Source organism: Globicephala melas, chromosome 2, assembly GCF_963455315.2.
Source record: "Globicephala melas chromosome 2, mGloMel1.2, whole genome shotgun sequence".
Classification (NCBI taxonomy): domain Eukaryota; kingdom Metazoa; phylum Chordata; class Mammalia; order Artiodactyla; family Delphinidae; genus Globicephala; species Globicephala melas.
Window position 1 is genome coordinate 14,298,608 of NC_083315.2, and position 19,192 is coordinate 14,317,799.

A 19,192-nucleotide genomic window follows, 5' to 3' on the forward strand; every position below is an offset into this window, starting at 1 on the left:
CAGCTTCGGGCATCTTGGCCCTACAAATACGCTTTCCCAGTCCCTTTCCTACATATATATACATATTCTCGTTCTGTAGCCTTTCCGGCCCTGACTCCCACTCCCAGCTGTTGTCACTTTATTTTTGGATGATGCTGGGGGAAAATTATAAAGTGTGCCTGGCTGAATAGGTCACATGGGACAGGTCCATTCGGGGGGCACTTGTTGAGGGGCTGTCAGTGTTTACTCAGACACCAACTCCTGTCCTGCTCTGACTCCTTTCTGTTATGTAATCCGTGGATGCAGGTCACTGAGAGAATCCTTTTTTGCAGTCATTAATATATAAATTGGGTTCTTTGGAAGAGGAAATTTGGAGATCTATTAGATTCAAAGAAATCTTTTATTCTTCAAGCCTTTAAAGTCCTTTTGACCAGATTACAAAGGAAAGGCAGTTTCCTGTTTGGCACTTTCCCTGACAACTATATTTTGGAGAAGTAGATGCTCACTTTTTCCCAATATATTCAGAGTCACAGTTGATGTAACTCTGTTACTCTCAAAAGGGAACATGATTCTGGAGAAGGAGGGATGGAGCAGTGGGAAGAATGCTGGCCTCATGGATGACTCTGGTTACTACTTAGGCATCCTGGCAGAAGTTCTGCCACAGTTAATTACTAAAGCCATAACAGTATAGCAGCATTCTATATAGGTAAGAGTACCTTAAAGTAATATCCACGAAGACATTTCATATCATACTCCTTTGTGTTAAAATGCTTATTACAGCTTTACCGAAGGTATGCCCATATAATGAGTACATTAATAGTGATTTCATTCACAGTGATTCACTGCTATGGGATGAATTAAAATAGAATGATTTAAGATGCAAGCATTTTAAATATGACTAAACCTCTGATAGCATCCTTTCTTTTTTTCATAGCTTCCTTTCCATGGCTAGCTCTTTAAAATAAGTACAATGAGACTCTTATTTAGGTGAATTGATTCACAGTGCTCTGCTTTTTGTTTTCTGAAATGACAGGTTTATTATAAAGGTCAGCCTGGAAGAGCTACGGCTTTAAGTATAACTCCTGAAATGGAAAGAGTAAAGAAGAATCAAGAAAATATTAGTTCGGCAAGTTGTTTTATTCACTTGGGGCTATCGCAAAGGACATGTCCTGTATATTCTTTACTTGCAAACCTGTTTCCTCCTTGTGAAAATAAAATCGATTTCCAAGAAACCTTTGTAATATATGCAATAAGTCCATGTATTATTTCAGATGACTTCCAAAAGCTGCCACTGTCTAACTTTATATTATCCTGCAGCTCTTTGTTGATATTTCCAGATGTGACCAACACTTACATTTAAAGTCTTGTTTTAAACTGTATTATGTTCATTTAAACAATGATTCATGTTATTTTAGCCAGTGTCTTTGAAAGTAGTAAAGTCTTTGGTGTGTAAGTTAAACAATTGTTATTTTACAGATGTATTCCATTGAATGTGGATTGTTAAATCCTCTCTGCAAAACAAAATAAGAAATGACTCATTACTCCAAAGTAAGGATTTAGAGGGGAAAAAAAATCTTTAAATATATTTAACACAGAATTCAGTTACTCGTTAAACGCCCTTGGTGCACATCGGTGTCTTATTCGGGGAGTGTGCTTTCTCTCAGGAAATACCAGGGCTTCCGTTCTGAATGCACATATGCCCTCGGGTCTGCAATAATTGGCATCCTAATCTTATACATAATCAGCTTCGCAAATAGCAGTGTGCTGGTGGTCAGATGTCAAAAAGAGCTTTATGCCTAGGAATCAGCATTCAGGCTTTACAGTGCACAGCTCTCTAGTGGTATTTCTGTCCAGAGATGCTGACTGTATTCAACATAAACTGCCTTGAAGTGGGGGCTGCTTAGAGGGAACCTAAATTTGTTACTTATTGATTCTTGTCGTCTGCAGTGGGCAAATAAAAGGAAATAGAGGGATGTTCCGTATGCATTCTTTCAGTGTTATGGTGGGAAATGGGGAAATAGAGAAATGGAAAAATAAATTTCGGTTCCATTTAGCTTTGGATTTTCCCTGTTTAAGTGTGATAACCACTTTTACTGACACATTGTTAGTGGATGTTGGGCACTCACACATTTGTTTTCAGTTGGTAGAGAGATTTAGGTCATCTTGGCTGCAGCCTTTAAAGGAGACCATCTCGAGAGTAAAATTTTAGATTGTTATTCTAGAACGAAATGTAATTCACCAAACAAGTTACCTGGGAAGTAATTCACGATACGTTGTATATGTTTCACTCACTTGGGAAGCTTGAAAAAGTTATGTAATTTTTTTCAATTATAAATGTCTGATTTTTAAGTATGTTCTACTATTTACTTTGCAGGTAAAATATACCCAGGACCAGAGACAGATGAAAGGTAGACCAAGTCTGATTTTAGATACACCTGGTCTCAGACATGTCAAAGAAGCTCAAAATCATATTTCAATGGTAGGGTCCAACCAGGTCCTCCATCTGTGACTAAAACATACTAAGGAATGGTGCCACCCAATGCACTGATGGCGTTGTTCACCATTAATCTGGATAACTAACAAAGCATGGAAAGGCCGATGGGCCCGTCCTCTGGGGGGGAGCTTTCTAATCACACTGAAATGTAATGAAAATATTTAGTCTAATAAAATAATTTTTCTCAGTGACTTTTTGGGTGTGTTTTTTATTTCTAACGTGACTACTGTAAATGTACTTTATGAAAGATATTTGGTTGGACTTCTCTTCAGTTCATTTTACGGTTGAGTTTGGTGTGTTTAAATGTTTAAGGAATATAAAAATATGTATTTTTTAAGAACAGTTTCATGAGATGTATTTTATATACCATAAAGTTCACTCATTTAAAGTATACAATTCAGTGGTTTCTAGTATAATTTACAGAGTTGAACAACCATCACCTTAATCCAATTTCAGAACATGAAAAACATGTTTTGAAATATATATATGTTTTTGTAATTATATACAAAAATATATATATATAATTATTGGTAACTCTCAATCTAATTTTAAATAATATGGTTTTCTTGAATAATTGTGTAGAAATACCTTATCATTTTATTGCATACTAAAGTTTAAGAGATAGGATATTAATTTATACCTAAGTGAGTTCGTTTTAGGAAGTAACCAGGATTTTAAAAATATATCTTTTTAACACTTCTTACTGATATACAGGTTTGTATATTAAAAGAGCTGCTAACCGTAATGATGAAAAACATTGTGAAAATGTCAGCTTGATTTCTGATGCTAGGAAACTGAAGTTTCAGACATTATTTTTGGAATAATTGGAAAAGATACATCTATGTAGAAAATAGGTGCAGCTGGTACAGTGACAACCGTCGTTATATCAAAATTTTGTGAGTTGTGTAACAATCAGGAAATTTCAGTTTGAGTTAATATGGTTTTTCCCTTTTTCAGGTGAAATATCATGAAGATTTTGAGAAGACAAAGGGAAGGGGCTTTACTCCTGTTGTGGATGACCCCGTGACAGAGCGAGTGAGGAAGAACACCCAGGTCGTCAGCGATGCTGCCTATAAAGGTGTCCATCCTCACATCGTGGAGATGGACAGGAGACCTGGAATCATCGTTGGTAAGCTGACGGGCCTGCTTGGCAAGTCTGCACAGTCAAAAAGATCGTGCTTGCCCTGGCTTTAAAATTCGCTTCCTTATTCATCGGACTCCTCCTCAAATGCTTGAGGTGGTGCCCAGGTGAAAGTGGACCACAGGTAATATTGTTTGACACCATGTTGGATGGGATTCATGGCCTTTGCCAGGTATCATTGCAAATCCATTCTGTTGTTGGACGTCCTCTGTCTTTAATAACCTTCTGGTCTTAAGAGTGTTCCTACTTGTTATGCAAAGAAGCCCAGATATCAGACATGGGTGATAATGAAGGATGAGCAATTTTTTTGTTTCCCTTTAGCTTATGTACTGTATACTTGTACTGCAGACATTGTCTGCATGGGTGACATAACAGAAGTAATCCCATTTACGTCCTTTTACCGCAAATAGACATGCCAGAGAGATTCTGATGATTTCCGCAATATGAATAGCTTATATATTTTTTAATATTATCTCTGAACTGGGAGAATCGAGAGCTGTCTGAAAGTCTCACAAATCAGAGAGGAAGGAACCTCTCGTCCTGCTGTTCCTTCTTGTCAGCCTGGGAAAATCTTAGGAACATAGTGTTGAATGGTGACAGAGCAAGGCTTATACTAAAATCTAAGGCAGGGCTAGAAAGGAAATTTTTAGTAATTTCTGTGCTGAAGTTTGGGAATAGGTGACTAGAATTTCTAATACCTGAAATTTTTACTAATTTTTCAATTTGTTCAACATTTGTTTCTGTTGTAGGGGGAGAAGTTTTTGATTTTTATTTTGTTTTCTTAGACAAAAACCTTTTCGTTGCTTCTTATGAATTACTCACATGTCCTTAATCAGGAGTTTTAACCCAACGTTTTACCTGTTTCAGTGTGTGGAGAGCACGAGTGGTGAGGGTTCAGGGATGCAGGGAGTTGTCTGGCGTGCACGTGTGTTGGGTGATGATTCGCAGGCTCCCCATGGAACGTCAATGAACTAGTCAACTTAAATTTGATCACAAAGTTTTCTTAGCAAATCCAGTGAGTGTGAATATCCCTTTGTTCTCTGAAGTAGGCTGTACAGTGGGTTTGCCTATTACATGCTTGCTTTTTGCATACGCCCCTTTTCAGACTTTTGCTTGACTCTCTTGGGTGCTGACTTTTTTTATTCATTCTTGATTTGTTGATTTCTTCCTTTGGTAAAAGACCTCAAAGTTTGGCGCACAGATCCTGGCTCCATCTTCGACATTGATCCCCTGGAAGACAATATTCAGTCTAGAAGTCTACATATGCTCTCTGGTACTGCTTACATTTTGAGTTCCTCCCCATTTACGTGGTTTTGTCCTCAAAGTGAAGCTCCTGTGAGCTGTGGAGGTTCATTGTGCCGTTTGTGTAGTGTAAATTTTTAAGTTTGGGATTTGAAAAACTGACAGAGTTGCTGTGCTATTTAATCATTTATGAAAACAAAACTTGCCAAAGGGCTTTTTAATATATCCTAGATTAGTTTGTTCTAGATTTATTTGAAAGGTGTCTAGAGCTTACTTACATCTCCTTTTTATTAGTGAATATGATTTTAGAGGTTTTCTGGGCTTTCAAATGCAGCCATTTGGACTGCACTAAACTGCTAAGACATAAAGGAGATTTGTTTCATGAAAAACACAACATTTTAAAGGTATAGTTCTTTAATTTAAAGACTTCTTTAATTTAAAGAATTCTATGTAAAACAGTGGGGAGATTTTCTATATAGTATCATAAATGTCTTAAAATAGATTTTCAAGTATCCTTAACATTTATCTCTGGGTTTTTAGAAAATGCAAAATCTGTCGTTTACCTAGGAAGTTTATTTGACTTTTAACTTAGACTGCATGTTTACAATTAAAAGCAAAACCCAAATGGTTTGGATGTTTGGGTATAGTGATAGCATGGGTTGACTTTTCAGACTTTCAGACCACATTTAGCAAACCGAAGATTTGACAGTTATGCAAGTATTTTAAAAATATAAATAGATATATCATTTAGGTCTTGCTCTGCCCCCTGATTTCTAACTCCACGTTTAATTGCCGACATTAACAAAATTGAAAGCCCAAGGCAAAGTAGCGATTCTAATATTTGTATAGTTAATTTGATCCACGTAATCAGCCAACTTGTATTTAATTTTCTAAAAATAAAGGCAACAGATGCTGTATCCTTGGTGATATTTGAAAAGAATTATTTATAACCAAACCTTTTGTTTGATAGAAGTTTACTAGTTTGCCAGTGTTTTCTTAGTTCTTGTCAATTTCCCATCCCTCATCTCTCCTTTAAAATTGAGACAAAAAATGAGTATGAATGATCATTAAGTCATTCACATAGTTGATGCGATGTGTGCTGAAGTTTGGGAATAGGTGACTAGAATTTCTAATACCTGAGCTTTTGGATTGTAATTTAATAAGGGATTCTTTTTCTTCCTTGTTACATTTTTAAGAAATTTTTTTGTTTCCTTTGTTCTTCAAGTCACTTCATCACAAGTATGAATATTTTCCCTCCAATATAGAAAAGGCGAATCATTATAGGAGACAACGGTCTCGATCTCATTCGAGCAGTACTTTTGGTACAGGTCTGGGAGATGACAAATCAGAAATATCCGAGATTTACCGTAGCTTTTCGTGCTGCAGTGAGGTAACAAGACCGTCTGATGAAGGAGGTATCAGACGTTAACCACTCTCAGAAATTTTTTTTAATGTGCCACAAGCGTGTCTTTAACAAATGTGTCACTTTTGCGCAAACGTTTGGCCTGGGTGTATCTGAACATTTTAAATTATGTTTAGAAAGTTAAGTCTTTTTTTTTTTTTTAACTACTAATTTGCATCTTTGCCTGCTTGTTTTTCCTGTCTTACTTCACTGTTTTTTCTACAAATGGATCTTTAATGACAACAGCGTCTTGGGATCTGCTGCATGAGTTTGTTTCACAGGAGTTGTATGTGATGAATATACACAGCCAGAGTGGAAACTTGAGTTCTATGGAGTTCGTATCTGATTTCCATTAAGGAAAATCAATCTTACGGTTATATTTGAGTGGCTAAGAGGTTGCTATGAATTTGTGTGTTTAAATATTGATATATAGCTGCAGACAGAGTTAGATCTTGCCAAAAAGAAATGGGGTATGTACTTGGGATATGAGATTTTTTTCAATGGAAAATACTGTTGATTGTTAATAATCTTCTCTGTATTTTATATAACCATACTTTTCCTCTACCTTCTCCTGTTTTCTGCATCCAAGCTGGTGGGCTAGGTCTAGAAATTGGTAGTTGAAATTGTTTTGGATGTTAACTACTCCTTCTGATAAAGCTGTTGTTAAAGGTTGAGACTGAGGTGTAGCTACGGCTTAGTGACATGGGGACGGAGAGAGTAGCGAGCACAGAAGAACAAAAGGAAAACGGAATTTCCTTTTCAGCCAAAGTCCATAGGGCTGAAATCCCTGAGGCAGGAGATTTTGAAGTTGAGCAGTTTAACATCTTGGGGGAAAATGTAATGGGACTGAGGACCTGATGAAACTATGAAATCTCTTGTAGTCGAGTAACTGTTTTTTGCATTCATAGGGGAGCACCTATGAGAATAAAATCAGTTATAGTCAATACGTCTTAAATTATACATTCAGACTGGCCCTACCTTGGTAGAAAAGTTTTTCTTTTCTTAAATTTCAGATTTGTTGAGGTATAATTGACATATAAAATTGTAAGATATTTAAAGTGTACATCGTGGTGGTTTGATATATGTGTACGTTGTAAAAAGATGTCCCCCCACCTAGTTAGTTAACACATCCATTACCTCACGGATTTATCTTTTTTCTTCTTTTCTTTTCTTTTTTTTTTGGCAAGAACACGTAAGTTCTACTCTGTCAGCAAATTTCATCTATACAATACAGTGTTATCAGCTATAGTCACTGTGTTATTCTTTAGATCCTTGGACCTTATTCACTGTATAGCCGAAAATTTGTACCCTTTTACCAATCTCTCCCTACCTCCCGCACCCCCCAACCTCTGGCAACTACTACAGACATGTGTCTGCTTATCTAACAAAGGATTCAGTAACTTTTTTTTTTTTGGACTTAGGGTTGTTGATTTCTCCCTTCAGTGGCTCTAGAGGTACAGAATAATGTTGATGCCTGATGAGATAAATAAAACCCAAAGCAAATACGAGAACAAATTTCGATCAACCTTATTTAACTTTACTCAGCTCAGCGTACTGGAGCTGATGTCTCTCGCAAAGGCGACGCACCTTAGTGTTTGCTTCGTCAGGGACCCTTTTACTTCACGTCTGTACACACAAACGAGGCATTCATTCATTTATTCACCAAATGTTTGAGTGCTCTTTGTACACCAGCCAAGAGCTCGGGTCTGGCAATACATACAGCATTGAGCAGCAGAGATATGCATCTGCTCTAAGGCGCTTGGAGTCTGGGGCGGGGGACCCTGACATTGAGCAGATACTTACCCAAGTAATATATAATTATGGACTGAGTAAGTGCTCTGAGGGGAGGCCATGGGGGCCACAAAGCGGGGGGGACTCCATCTGGCTTCAATGTCAAGGAAGCCTTCCCCAGGGAAGGAAGATTTGAGCTGAGATGTGAATGCTAAATGGAAGTTAACTAGGCCAAGGGGGCTTTGGGAAAATAATGTTTCTCCTTGAGAGAACAGAGCACAGAAGTGGTGCATCAAAGAGACATTCAAATGGAGGCATCGAGCAGGCAGTCAGAGTCCACAGGAGGAGGCTGCACTGCAGATAAATGCAGAAGTCATCACCTGTGTCCGTGATCGGGTCTTGGATGAATCTACGCAGAGAAGGAGAATTTGAGACCCCTCTGGCAGGTTCCCCAGCTCCTCCCACGCCAGGTTCGCGCGTCTCCAATTCCACTGGCTCCTCTAAGGCTGCATTCTAAAAACCTACTGCTGTTGGTTTATCTCCCCTTTCTCCTCTCAAGCCACCACTCCTTTTCTTCCTAAGTATTTCTAGCAAGAGGACCCTACGTTATGCCAAACTGCATAAGAAAAGTCTCCATTAAAAGAAAGTACACATAAATATTCTTGCACTTATACAAGAATTTGGGGAAGAGTAACGCATGGTTAAGAGGGAATGATTACATTTTTTGAAGTGGGGGAATTTCAGACTCCATGAAGGTGGTAGGGGGAGATTTTTTGACAGGAAGGAGTGTCTCAGTAGCTTAAGTAATGCCTTGTAAGAAAAGCTGACTCCTCGGAGGCATTTATAACCTGTCATTTCTCAGTTACCTGTTACAAGGCCTGTGTTCGGTGACATTTCCAATTTTGGAAACTAGATATTGAGGCATGAAGCAAAAGTAAAGATGCACCAGTAAGTTTTATAACCTTAACACGAGTGGTGGCATACCCACAGGGTATCTGAGTTAATTCAAAAAGATTTTAGAATATCTGGGAATATGCTCCGAATTCTGTTTATCTTAAGTGAAGCCCATCACATTCTACAGATCGGTACTTTATGTCTGTCTGCATTCAAATGATCAGTGACGCATCTAACCTAGTAAGTCCAAAACCACCTTCCCACCTTCCCCGCAACATCTGCTGCTTTTCCAGGCTTCCCAGCTTGCTAAGTAGCACCTGCGGCTTTCCAGATACGGACTTCAGACTCTTAGGAGTCATCCTCCACACTTGTCTTTTACTCCCATCCACATCCAGACCATTAGCAAATCTTGTCAGCTCTCCCGGGAAAAATATATCCAGAATCTGACCCCTTGTGCCCACCTCTGCCCTCGCCGCTTGTTTTCAGCTACTGCCCTCTCTCCCTCGGGTCATCACAGAAGCTTCCAGACTAGTTTTCTGCTTCTGCTCTTTCCACCCTGGGCCACCAACCCTCTGCCCTGGTCTGTTCTCCACGTGGCAACCAGAGCATCTCTTTGAAACACAAGTTAGATCATGTCATTCTTTTGCTACCATTTCATTCGGGGTATATCCCAAATCCTTACCGTTGCCTTCCAGGGTCTGCACCTGATATGAGCCCTGACTGCCGCCCTGAACCATTTGCTTCCATTTTCGGTAGACTCATCCACTCCCGCCATCCCGGTCTCCCTGCTTTACTCACATCTTCCAAGAAAGCACCCACCCTGGGCCTTCACATCTGCTGTTCCCCCTGCTTGGAACACTCACCCTCCTGCCACACCCAAGGCATGTGCTTGCCTGGATCCGTTTTGCTTCATGTTTCTGCTCAGATGTCACTTTATGAGAGAAACCCTCTCTAACTACCAGAGATAAGACAGCACCCCTTCCCATTCTGTCTGTCCCTTTACTCTTTCTTCATAGCACTTGACACCTGAAATATGTATTTATTCGTTTATCTGCTTGTCTGCCTCTGCCTCACTGGGATAGACGCCCCACAATGGCTGGGATATTGACTATTTTGTATACTACTCTATCTCCAGCTCTTAGAATAAGCACTCAGCAAATATCTGGTGAATGAATGAAATGGTCAAAGTAATATTTTTTTCCACTCATGCCACTTCACTTTTTAAACAAATTGAAATATAATTGACATACAACATTGTATTATTGTAGTAATACATTGTAATAATTGTAGGTGTACAAAAATTAATATCTTAAAAATTAGAACTGAATATACAAATACATGTGAGTTTTTTTAAAAATTAAAATTCTATTGTGGAAGCCTTTCAAGAAAATTCTTCCATTTTTGTTTTGATGATGTTTTGATATGTTTCAGTGACATTAAAGCATAGCTGAACAAAAAACCCCTAAAGTGGAAACATTCCCAGGGTATTTTCTTTTCTGGTCGGGAGGCAAAGAAGTAGTATCCATGATGTCTTGGTTGCTTTGAAATTTGGGGTCCCCTTTGAAATGTGTATTACACTGGGCCCTGGTAATGAGATGCTGAGTGACTCCATAGAAGGAGGAAACTTTTATGGTGATGACAGCTGTTTGATGAAAACCTTTACTGTCCTTAGTTAATCATATGCATTTATTTAAATACTATTCTAGAAATTGGAAAGAATTTTAGAACAATATTTGTTAGTGGTAAGATGAAGAAAAACAGGTAATGTTCGTATTGAGAGATGCCATCTTTTTTTCTTACAATTATTTTAAATCTCAATAGCTTTTTAATATGATTTTTAAAAATTTATTTACTTTACTTATTTATTTTTGGCTGCATTGGGTCTTCGTTGCTGTGCGCAGGCTTTCTCTAGTTGCGGCGAGCAGGGGCTACTCTTTGTTGCATTGCGCGGGCTTCTCATTGCGGTGGCTTCTCTTGTTGCGGAGCACGGGCTCTAGGTGCGTGGGTTCAGTAGTTGTGGCTCGCAGACTCTAGAGCACAGGCTCAGCAGTTGTGGCACACGGGCTTCATTGCTTCGCGGCATGTGGGATCTTCCTGGACCAGGGCTTGAACCCATGTCGCCTTCATTGGCAGGCGGATTCTTAACCACTGTGCCACCAGGGAAGCCCTTTTTTCCAGATTTTATTGATTTCTTTAAATTTAGATTGGAATTTTATATGATAAAATGTGTTATGTCCTAGAAAGGTGTCCTTTAATGTTGGGCCGTCTTCCCGCCTTTGAGGTGACGTGTGTGGCAGCGCGGTCCCGTGGTGGACAGAACACTGTGTGGGGGCAAGAGACCATCCTGCTCTCCCACTGCTTGGTCTGGGTTCTCAGGCGGTCACCTAACCTTATCAAGCTCGGATTCCACATCTGTGACAAGAAGGATGTAGAACAAGTAGCTTTTCTATTCTAAGATACTTTACATTTCCTAAGCTAAGTGCCATGAATTAAATAAACTCCTTTTTCTTTCTCTTCTTTCTATGTATGAGAATGTGTTTATGTCCTGAAGGTGACCTGTTTTACTTTTTGAATTAAATGGCTGGGCAGTTATGAGAGTCATAGTTTCAGGGTCCTTTTTTCTGAGTTACAGGAAATTTAGCTTGTTAGGACGAAGGGTTAAACAATCAGCTCATTTCCTTGAGGCAGGAGTACAAAGTTTTCATCATTCACATTTGGTTTTCATGAGCATTAACATAAAAGCCTTCTCCTTTACATTTTTATCATTGTTTTAGTTATGCATTTCTCATGATGTTTTCCCATCTTGCTTTGATTGCTGAATATTTTCATTGTCTTATGTGATTATTTTGGACTTTCTTTAGTTTTGGGTCTACTATCTGAGGTATTACATTACCGAAGGGTTTGCATTTTCCATATCTACTGTGTTACTTCGATTCAATAAAGGAGGCTTTTATTTCAATTTCATCTAATTTTGTTTTGATTCTTGCATAGTATTATTTGAAATTACCTTTATTGACTTTTGGTATTAGATTAGGTTAACTTATTTTCACTTGACACACAGTTCCTTGAGTGGAAACAATCCTGATGGTTTCTGCTTATTTCACTGTGAAGTTTTCTTTGATCTCTGTGTTTGTCTTTAGGGCACTTACCAGCAACATGTATTTGCCTTCTGGTACTGCTTTGTATTCCTTTGGTTTTCCTTAATTCACAGTGTTTTGTATCGCTGGTATTCTCATGTGTTTGCCATCTCACCCAATATTTACCCTTCTCAGTTTGAACTTGGGTTCAGTTTTTTGCTTCAGGTATTTTATGTGTTTCTGTTTTCCTCTGGAGCGTAAAGTGGATGGGGGTGTGATGGGGAGGAAAACCAGATGCACTTTTCAAAGCAGACATTGTCAGTGTTCCAACCTTGTGAACTTTTCCATTCTGCTGTGAAAGAATCTTATTGGTATGACCTAGTCCTGCCTTAACTGGTGGAAAACAAGTTTCTGAGTTCTAGGACAGCCCCAGCTGTGCTGTGCTTATAGCACCCCATCCCATGTAATATGTCCTCAAAAGAGGTTAGGTTGCAAGAGGTGCTTCAGTACATCCTGGAACTCTCAGTTGTTGTCCATAGGCGTGACAAGAGGGCAGTGCACCAATTAGGTAGCCAGTAGCCCTGGTAAACACCCATAACTCCATCTGTTTATTCACCAAACATTTATCCAGTGTTTCCCATATGTGTGAGATGCTGGAAACAACAGCAACAAAAAATATACTTATTGTCTTCAGAGAACTTGCATTCTAGTGGGTGAACCAGATACATACATCCATTGTGCTCAGGAAGGCATTATGATAGAGTAATATAAAGAGTTAGAATTAGCCAGGCAGAGAAATGGGAAAGAAGTGTTTTAGGAAGAGAGGTAGCATATGAGAGAGAACACAGCACATTGGAAACCTGGTGTGTTTTGGCATATCTTGAGCCCCTGCACCACCAGGGAAGCCCGGGAAGTAAGTATTGAAAGAGGTGTTGGAAAGTACGTGAGGCACACGTTTGGTGAAAGAGAAAGAAAGTTGCCTCTTCAAGAGTGGAAAGAAAATAGAAAATACCTAACAGTAAAAATAAGGAAAGAGCATGTTAACCCCCCAGCCCTTATCAACTGCCATTCTATTCTTTGCTCTATGAGTTTGACTGTTTTAGTTACCTCATCTAAGTAGAATCATGCAGTATTTGCCCTTCTGTTTGCTTAGTATAATGTCCTGTAGGTTCATCCATGTTGTTGCAAATGGCATGATTTCCTTCTTTTTTAGGGCTGGATAATAGTCCATTGTGTGTGTATACCACAGTTTCTTTTTCCATTCACCTGCCAGTAGTCATTTGGGTTGCATGCACGTCTGGCTGCAGTGAACAAGGGACTACAGATGTCTCTTAGAGATCAGTGAAATGCAGATCTCTTCAAGATCAAATGAGATATCACCTCATCTGTTAGGATGGCTATTACCAAAACAAAACCAAAACCAAAAAAAGATAAGAGTTGGTGATGAAGTGGAGAAATTGGAACTGTCACACACTGTTGGTGGGGATGTAGAATGGTGCAGCCACTATGGAAAACAGTATGGAGGTTCTCCAAAATGTTCCAGATCTGGTCCAGCAATCCTACTTCTGAGTAGGATTCATAACTCTTTTTTACTACCTGACATTTCATTATGTATTAATTAGTTTGTGTAGTGTCTGTGTTTCCCCCAGAATATCAACTCTGTTAGAGCAGACTCCTTCCGCATGCTTGCTTCTCTATTCTATATCTAGCACCTAGAACAGTACTTGTATTAGACACTCAGTAAACATTGTTAAATATGTAAATATATTCAAATTAAACCTGATCTGAAATATAAAGAAACAGCTTTGTTGCATGTGTTAACTCACTAAAACTTGGCATTAGTCTTTATTAGTGTCTAATTAAAGTTACTTTGACCTGAGAGTAACAGTGCAATAATAATCCTTATTATAACTTTTTAAAAAGCAGTCATGAAGGATTATCACCAGCATGTAACATTGTGACCTGTGTTTATTACAAAACCTGAGTCAGCTAATTACCTTTCAGAACCAAGAAATCAGTAAATTATTCCTACGTTAACACTTCCGTTCTCGTATAAATACTTCTCTCTCAGTGTTTTGTTTGTTTATTGAGGACGTCTGTCCTCAGTAGGGACTCAATAGCGTAGAAGTGCCCATCAGAATTCTGAAATTTATACCTTTCATGGCTTCCGTCTCAGTGTACTCTAGTTTATTGTTCAATCATGAGCTCCATGGAGATAGAGAATAGAATGTACCATGTGGCTTTCCTTCCAGAGCCTGGCACAGGACCGTGGGTGCTCAGTGAAGAGCAAAAGCAAGCCATCGCTTTCCTAGGCTCAGCGAAGACCGCTAGGATCTGCCTTAAGCTCCTAAGGGCAGTAGCTGTCATTAAAAGCTGAATTTGCAATGAAACTGGGAACAGAAATGTTAAACGCAGGCACAATAATAAACTACTAATATATTTTGAAAGGGATGGATTGTGTCCAACCAGCACTGTTTCCAAATCTCTTTTAATATGACAAGTGTCCATAAAGTCATAATCCTTTGCCCAGTATTCACATTAATTTTTCTGTTGATTCTCTTTTGCCATTGAAAATCTATGTCTTATGATTTATAGACGCCATTCTGTCCCAAGTTCATGTTATTGGCTTTCGGTGATTTTCAATTTTAAAATTAGATAACCAGAACAACCTACAAGAAAATACACTCCAAATTTTAAACTCTTTGCCATCATTTGAAATAAACTATCCAGTAATTCTATATTCGCCACAAATTCCATTTTCTGATTACTGATTGACAACCCCCAATCCCTTGAAAAAAATCCAACTCCTTCCCAGCCTGACTTCTGTAAATAAAATACATTCAGTACGAGAATTCCAGTTGTATTATTTCCCTTCTATATTTGACTGTTATTTCCGATCGAAATTTGAGACGTTTGCTAGCATCTGTCAAAAAAGTGATGGTTTAGTATCTTCATTTAAGTTTAGGAAGATTTAAGGAGTTGATGATTGAAATACAAAATTTCTGTGATTAAAACTAATCTATAGGAAAACAAATGATTCCTTTATAATATGAAATCCAATTAGTAGAATATGACAATTATATTTAGCCATCTAGGCAGTACATCTAGCCTAGAAAAGAAGCACACAATGTAAATTGTTAGAAACTTTTAGTTAGTTCTGTTACTCCCCCAAGAAAAAGGTTCAGGACTGACTGAACTTGAAGTCCTTAGAGAAGCTCATATTCCTAGTATCAATAGACTTGGAATGAAAGAAACGTCATAAGTTTCCTTTTCTGAGTGTGAAGTTGGGGAAAGGATCAAATACTAATGAATAGCACTTGTTCCAAGATGCACATGTGTCTTTCATTGATTTGCCAAAATTAAATCAAAGGGTTCCATATGTGTCTGAAGGAGAACCATCTGACACTTAAAGTAGCAAACAATAAAACTTTAAAAATATATTTCCTGTGAAGCTGAGCTGATTGGGAAAAAGAGAAGGGAAGGATATAAATGTGGCTATAGCATATGTGTCAAATGAGTAAACTTTGGAAGAGCTTTATAAATCGTAAGTGGCATACATGTAAAGGAGCGAATAGGTATTCTTGGATTTTTATTTCTTATTTTGTTTATTATTTATTATTAGGTACTGTTAAACATTGGCAGTGGAAATGGTAGTTTTTGTTTTTTATGGATCAAAATTGATGTCCAGGTTGGATACTAGACTGAGTGTACGTATATTTACATTTCTGTCTTACACATAAAACAGTCAAGTCTTAATGTTATCTTTGTAGTCACGAATTTCCCTGTTCTACCCCAACTTCCTATTTCATCTAGGTGCCCACATCCTCCCGCCCCAAGCCCCAGGCTAGTAGGTCATGAGGGTTGGATCCTGACTTTACAGGAACTACTTAAGATGTCCACGGGCTGATACAGCTGGGCGATGTATCGAGTTTCTGCCTTTCTTTGCTCATTAGCTCCTGTTGCCTGGCCTCGTTGTCACGTGCTGTTTCTCTTGTGACCAGACTTCCTATTCCTTATTGTCTGATCTCCCTCCCCCCAAATCTTCCTGATCTGTCCATGCTGCGTTTCTCATACATTCTGGTTCTTGATCTTTATCTTATGCCATCTACCTGGCCCACGTGTACCGAACTTATTGTTTACTAGTCTCTCTGTCAAGCTCTTTCCTAGACCCTGTTTCAAGGTCGTTACCCTTGTGTGCCTTTGATCACAATGACCCGTTGCTCACCTCCCTACCTGCCTGTGACTCTTCATACCTGCCTATTTCACCAGTCCCTGCCACTCACCTTGAACTTAGAGCTTGGGCTCTGGGAAAGCCAGACAATCCTTTAACACTCATTTCCCCACATGTCCCTGTCTTCAAATCATGTCAGGAACACATTGAGTCAGTTTCATAAATGTTCATTGGCTGAAGAAAATATACCTGCTCATTCACAAACGTAATCAATACTGAGACATGTCTAGATGTGATATTTAGTGTGGGTTATTGCTAGGGGAGTATCATGTAAAACTATTCAAGAACTCCTCGTGGATTGATGGTATTCCTTAAGGGTCAGTATCTGAATTGATTAGTGCGAGAATAAACTAAATGCATAGTCCAGTTTTAAGTCTTTGAGAATATATTATGTATATCGATCCAGCAAGTATTTACAGAATTACCTCTTCAATAGTGTCATGAGATTTTCTTTCACTGTACTTGAATGATGATGAATCTTGCTGTATAAGACTGATTTACACAATACCAGCAGTCGTGGTCACTGAGGAAAATTGGGATTTGCTATGAGCTGACTTTTCAGTCATGGCATAATTTGTGTGTAAAAGCTAGTCTCGGTGGTATGGCTTACCTAAATGGAAACAGCGTCCCCATCTACCTGCTATCCTATTGCTTTCATCTTATCAAAGAACTGCCCCAAATTATATAGTCCTTGTCAGGAAACCACATACATATCTATATCTACACTGTACATTACTTTATTTTCTTTTTTGAGTTGTTTTTTTTGTTTTGTTTTGTTTTGTTTTTGCGGTACGCGGGCCTCTCACTGTTGCGGCCTCTCCCGTTGCGGAGCACAGGCTCCGGACGCGCAGGCTCAGCGGCCACGGCTCACGGGCCCAGCCGCTCCGCGGCATGTGGGATCTTCCCGGACCGGGGCACGAACCCGCGTCCCCCGCATCGGCAGGGGGACTCTCAACCACTGCGCCACCAGGGAAGCCCTTCTGACTTGTTTTGAGGGATCGTGTACATATGCCTGTAGACACAGATACATGCCATATGGATTTTGTGCCATGAGAATATTAAAGACTCTCTAATCTGGGGCAGAAATTATTTCCTTTTCCATCAGTGACAGACCTGCTCGTATTTACGGTTGGGTTACGGTTACAAGTTGGGGAGTTTATTCTGGCTTTGATAGCTAAAAATTAGAAATAAATCTGAGAAAAAAACTACGCAAGTTGAAATTCAAATCTAAATGTAGGAGTAAATTGGCTAGATTATTCTGAAGCAAAATAGCAGGCATTCTTCAATCCAAAGTGCTCTATTTCTATTCAAACCACATTACGTCTTAGCTCGGTTCTGTCAGAGAACATCCACAGACTTACGTTTTCTAGAGAAAAAACAGCTTTGAAATCAAAACGTACTGCTTTTCTGGGCTTTCGAGAGTAATTAAGTGTAACTGGCAGATAATTTAAAATATAACTAACTTTGTGTCTTTTTCAACATTTAGGAATTGCAGAGTCCCAAAACAATATTTTAGAAGTTCTTGCTTGAGACAACTAAGCCAAATATATAAATGAAATGGTGAGATGTAATGTATGTATGCATGGTTCTAAAAAGTACATAACCTATATATGTTTCCTTTTGCAGTTAACAGGTAATTAGGAATCTTTAAATAGCCAACTTATATTTGATTGAAGCAACATTATAAGTCTATCATTTAAGTTTAGGGAAGAAAATAGTTAAATAGTCTCCTGGACTTCATTGTATTTTCAGCTAGATTCTTGGAATGTCTGTGGGAGTAGAGCTTGTCACTATGCTGACAATGACTCAAGAGAGTGACATTTTTCAGGCAGTTTCTACAGAATGACCTTGAAAATTGTTCGGTGGCGTCATGATGGGGGTCTTTGCTGCTCAGTGGGAAAGTGGTTGATTCCTACTAGGAGACATGATTTGAACATAGACCTGAAATCATTCATACAGGATGAGGTGACTGAATGACGAGCGCCCTAGGTAACGTAGGATAGTATTGGCAATGGGAAGAAGCAGCAAAGGTTAAACATGTGTGCACACACACACTCCAGAGAATTATCAGATGCCAGAATGACCCTTAGAAGAAACCTAAAAGCCATTGCTTCAGAAGTGATGCTACTGTCTGTGATTTGAGCTTGCTTTTCCAAAAGTGAATGAATTGTTCTCACTATGATTCCTTCCAGGGATGTCCTGGCACACCTCATCAACCACAGACACAGAAATTTTTTGGGGGGTTTGTACCCCAGAGTTTACCACAGAAAAGTCAGTGACAACTAGAGTTGCCCCTGTGAGCATAAGAAGCCTGCTTTGCATATCTCCCCATTAAACCTCTTTCTTTCTTCTTTCCCTCCCTCTAACTCCTTTCTGCCCCACTGGCAGGAGTGCATGGTTGATGCTGACTCTTCCGACTTCAGGTCGGGTCCTCCCCGCTCCTAGAAGCTCCTCTCCAGACCATAGCGCTCTTCCACATTTCTGAATTCACAATGCTTATTTGTAAATTAACCTCATGCTATCTTGTCATTTCTTCCATGATCATTTTGGTGTGGTACAGCCCAGAGTTTGGTTTCTGGAGTCAGACTGTTGGCATTTAAATACTAGCTCCTCATAGCTCTGATATTTTTGACCAAGTTATGAATCTTGCTAACCTTCAGACTCTCTGTCTGTGAAATGGGCATTTACCATCTGTCAAAGGGTGACGATTCCACCAGCTCACACATGTGACACTCTAGGCACAGGGCCCCCGCATGGCATAAGGAGAGGGACCGACCGTGCCAATTTGCCCAAGACTAAGGAGGTTCCTGGGAAGCAGAACCTTCAGTGTGAAACCCGAGAAAGTTCCAAGCAAACTGAGTTAGTCCTCCTAGTTGTAAGCATTTCATTTATATTATTCAAATTTTATCATATTCATATTTTGTATTCCTTGGGAATCCTATGTTACATCTTTCCCTCATTAAGGTTCACAGAAGCGCATACCTAGGTGCTTAAACATCTT

General features: G+C 39.1%; 1 protein-coding gene across 8 annotated transcripts in view; it reads left to right on the plus strand.

The window, feature by feature from the left end:
- The window catches only part of NEBL (nebulette), a 339,860-nt gene that overhangs the window by 302,389 nt on the left and 18,279 nt on the right, over positions 1-19,192 (plus strand). For 5 of the 8 annotated variants that reach the window (XM_060293055.1, XM_060293059.1, XM_060293048.1 and 2 more), the window contains one exon: positions 1,013-1,443. In XM_060293055.1, coding sequence (XP_060149038.1) covers positions 1,013-1,339 — 327 coding nt within the window. In that variant the 3' untranslated portion in view covers positions 1,340-1,443. Of the gene's footprint in view, positions 1-1,012; positions 1,444-2,353; positions 2,459-3,430; positions 3,603-4,794; positions 4,888-19,192 lie in introns of those variants that run through there. The other 3 variants (XM_060293080.1, XM_060293069.1, XM_030837122.2) reach the window with 3 other exon arrangements.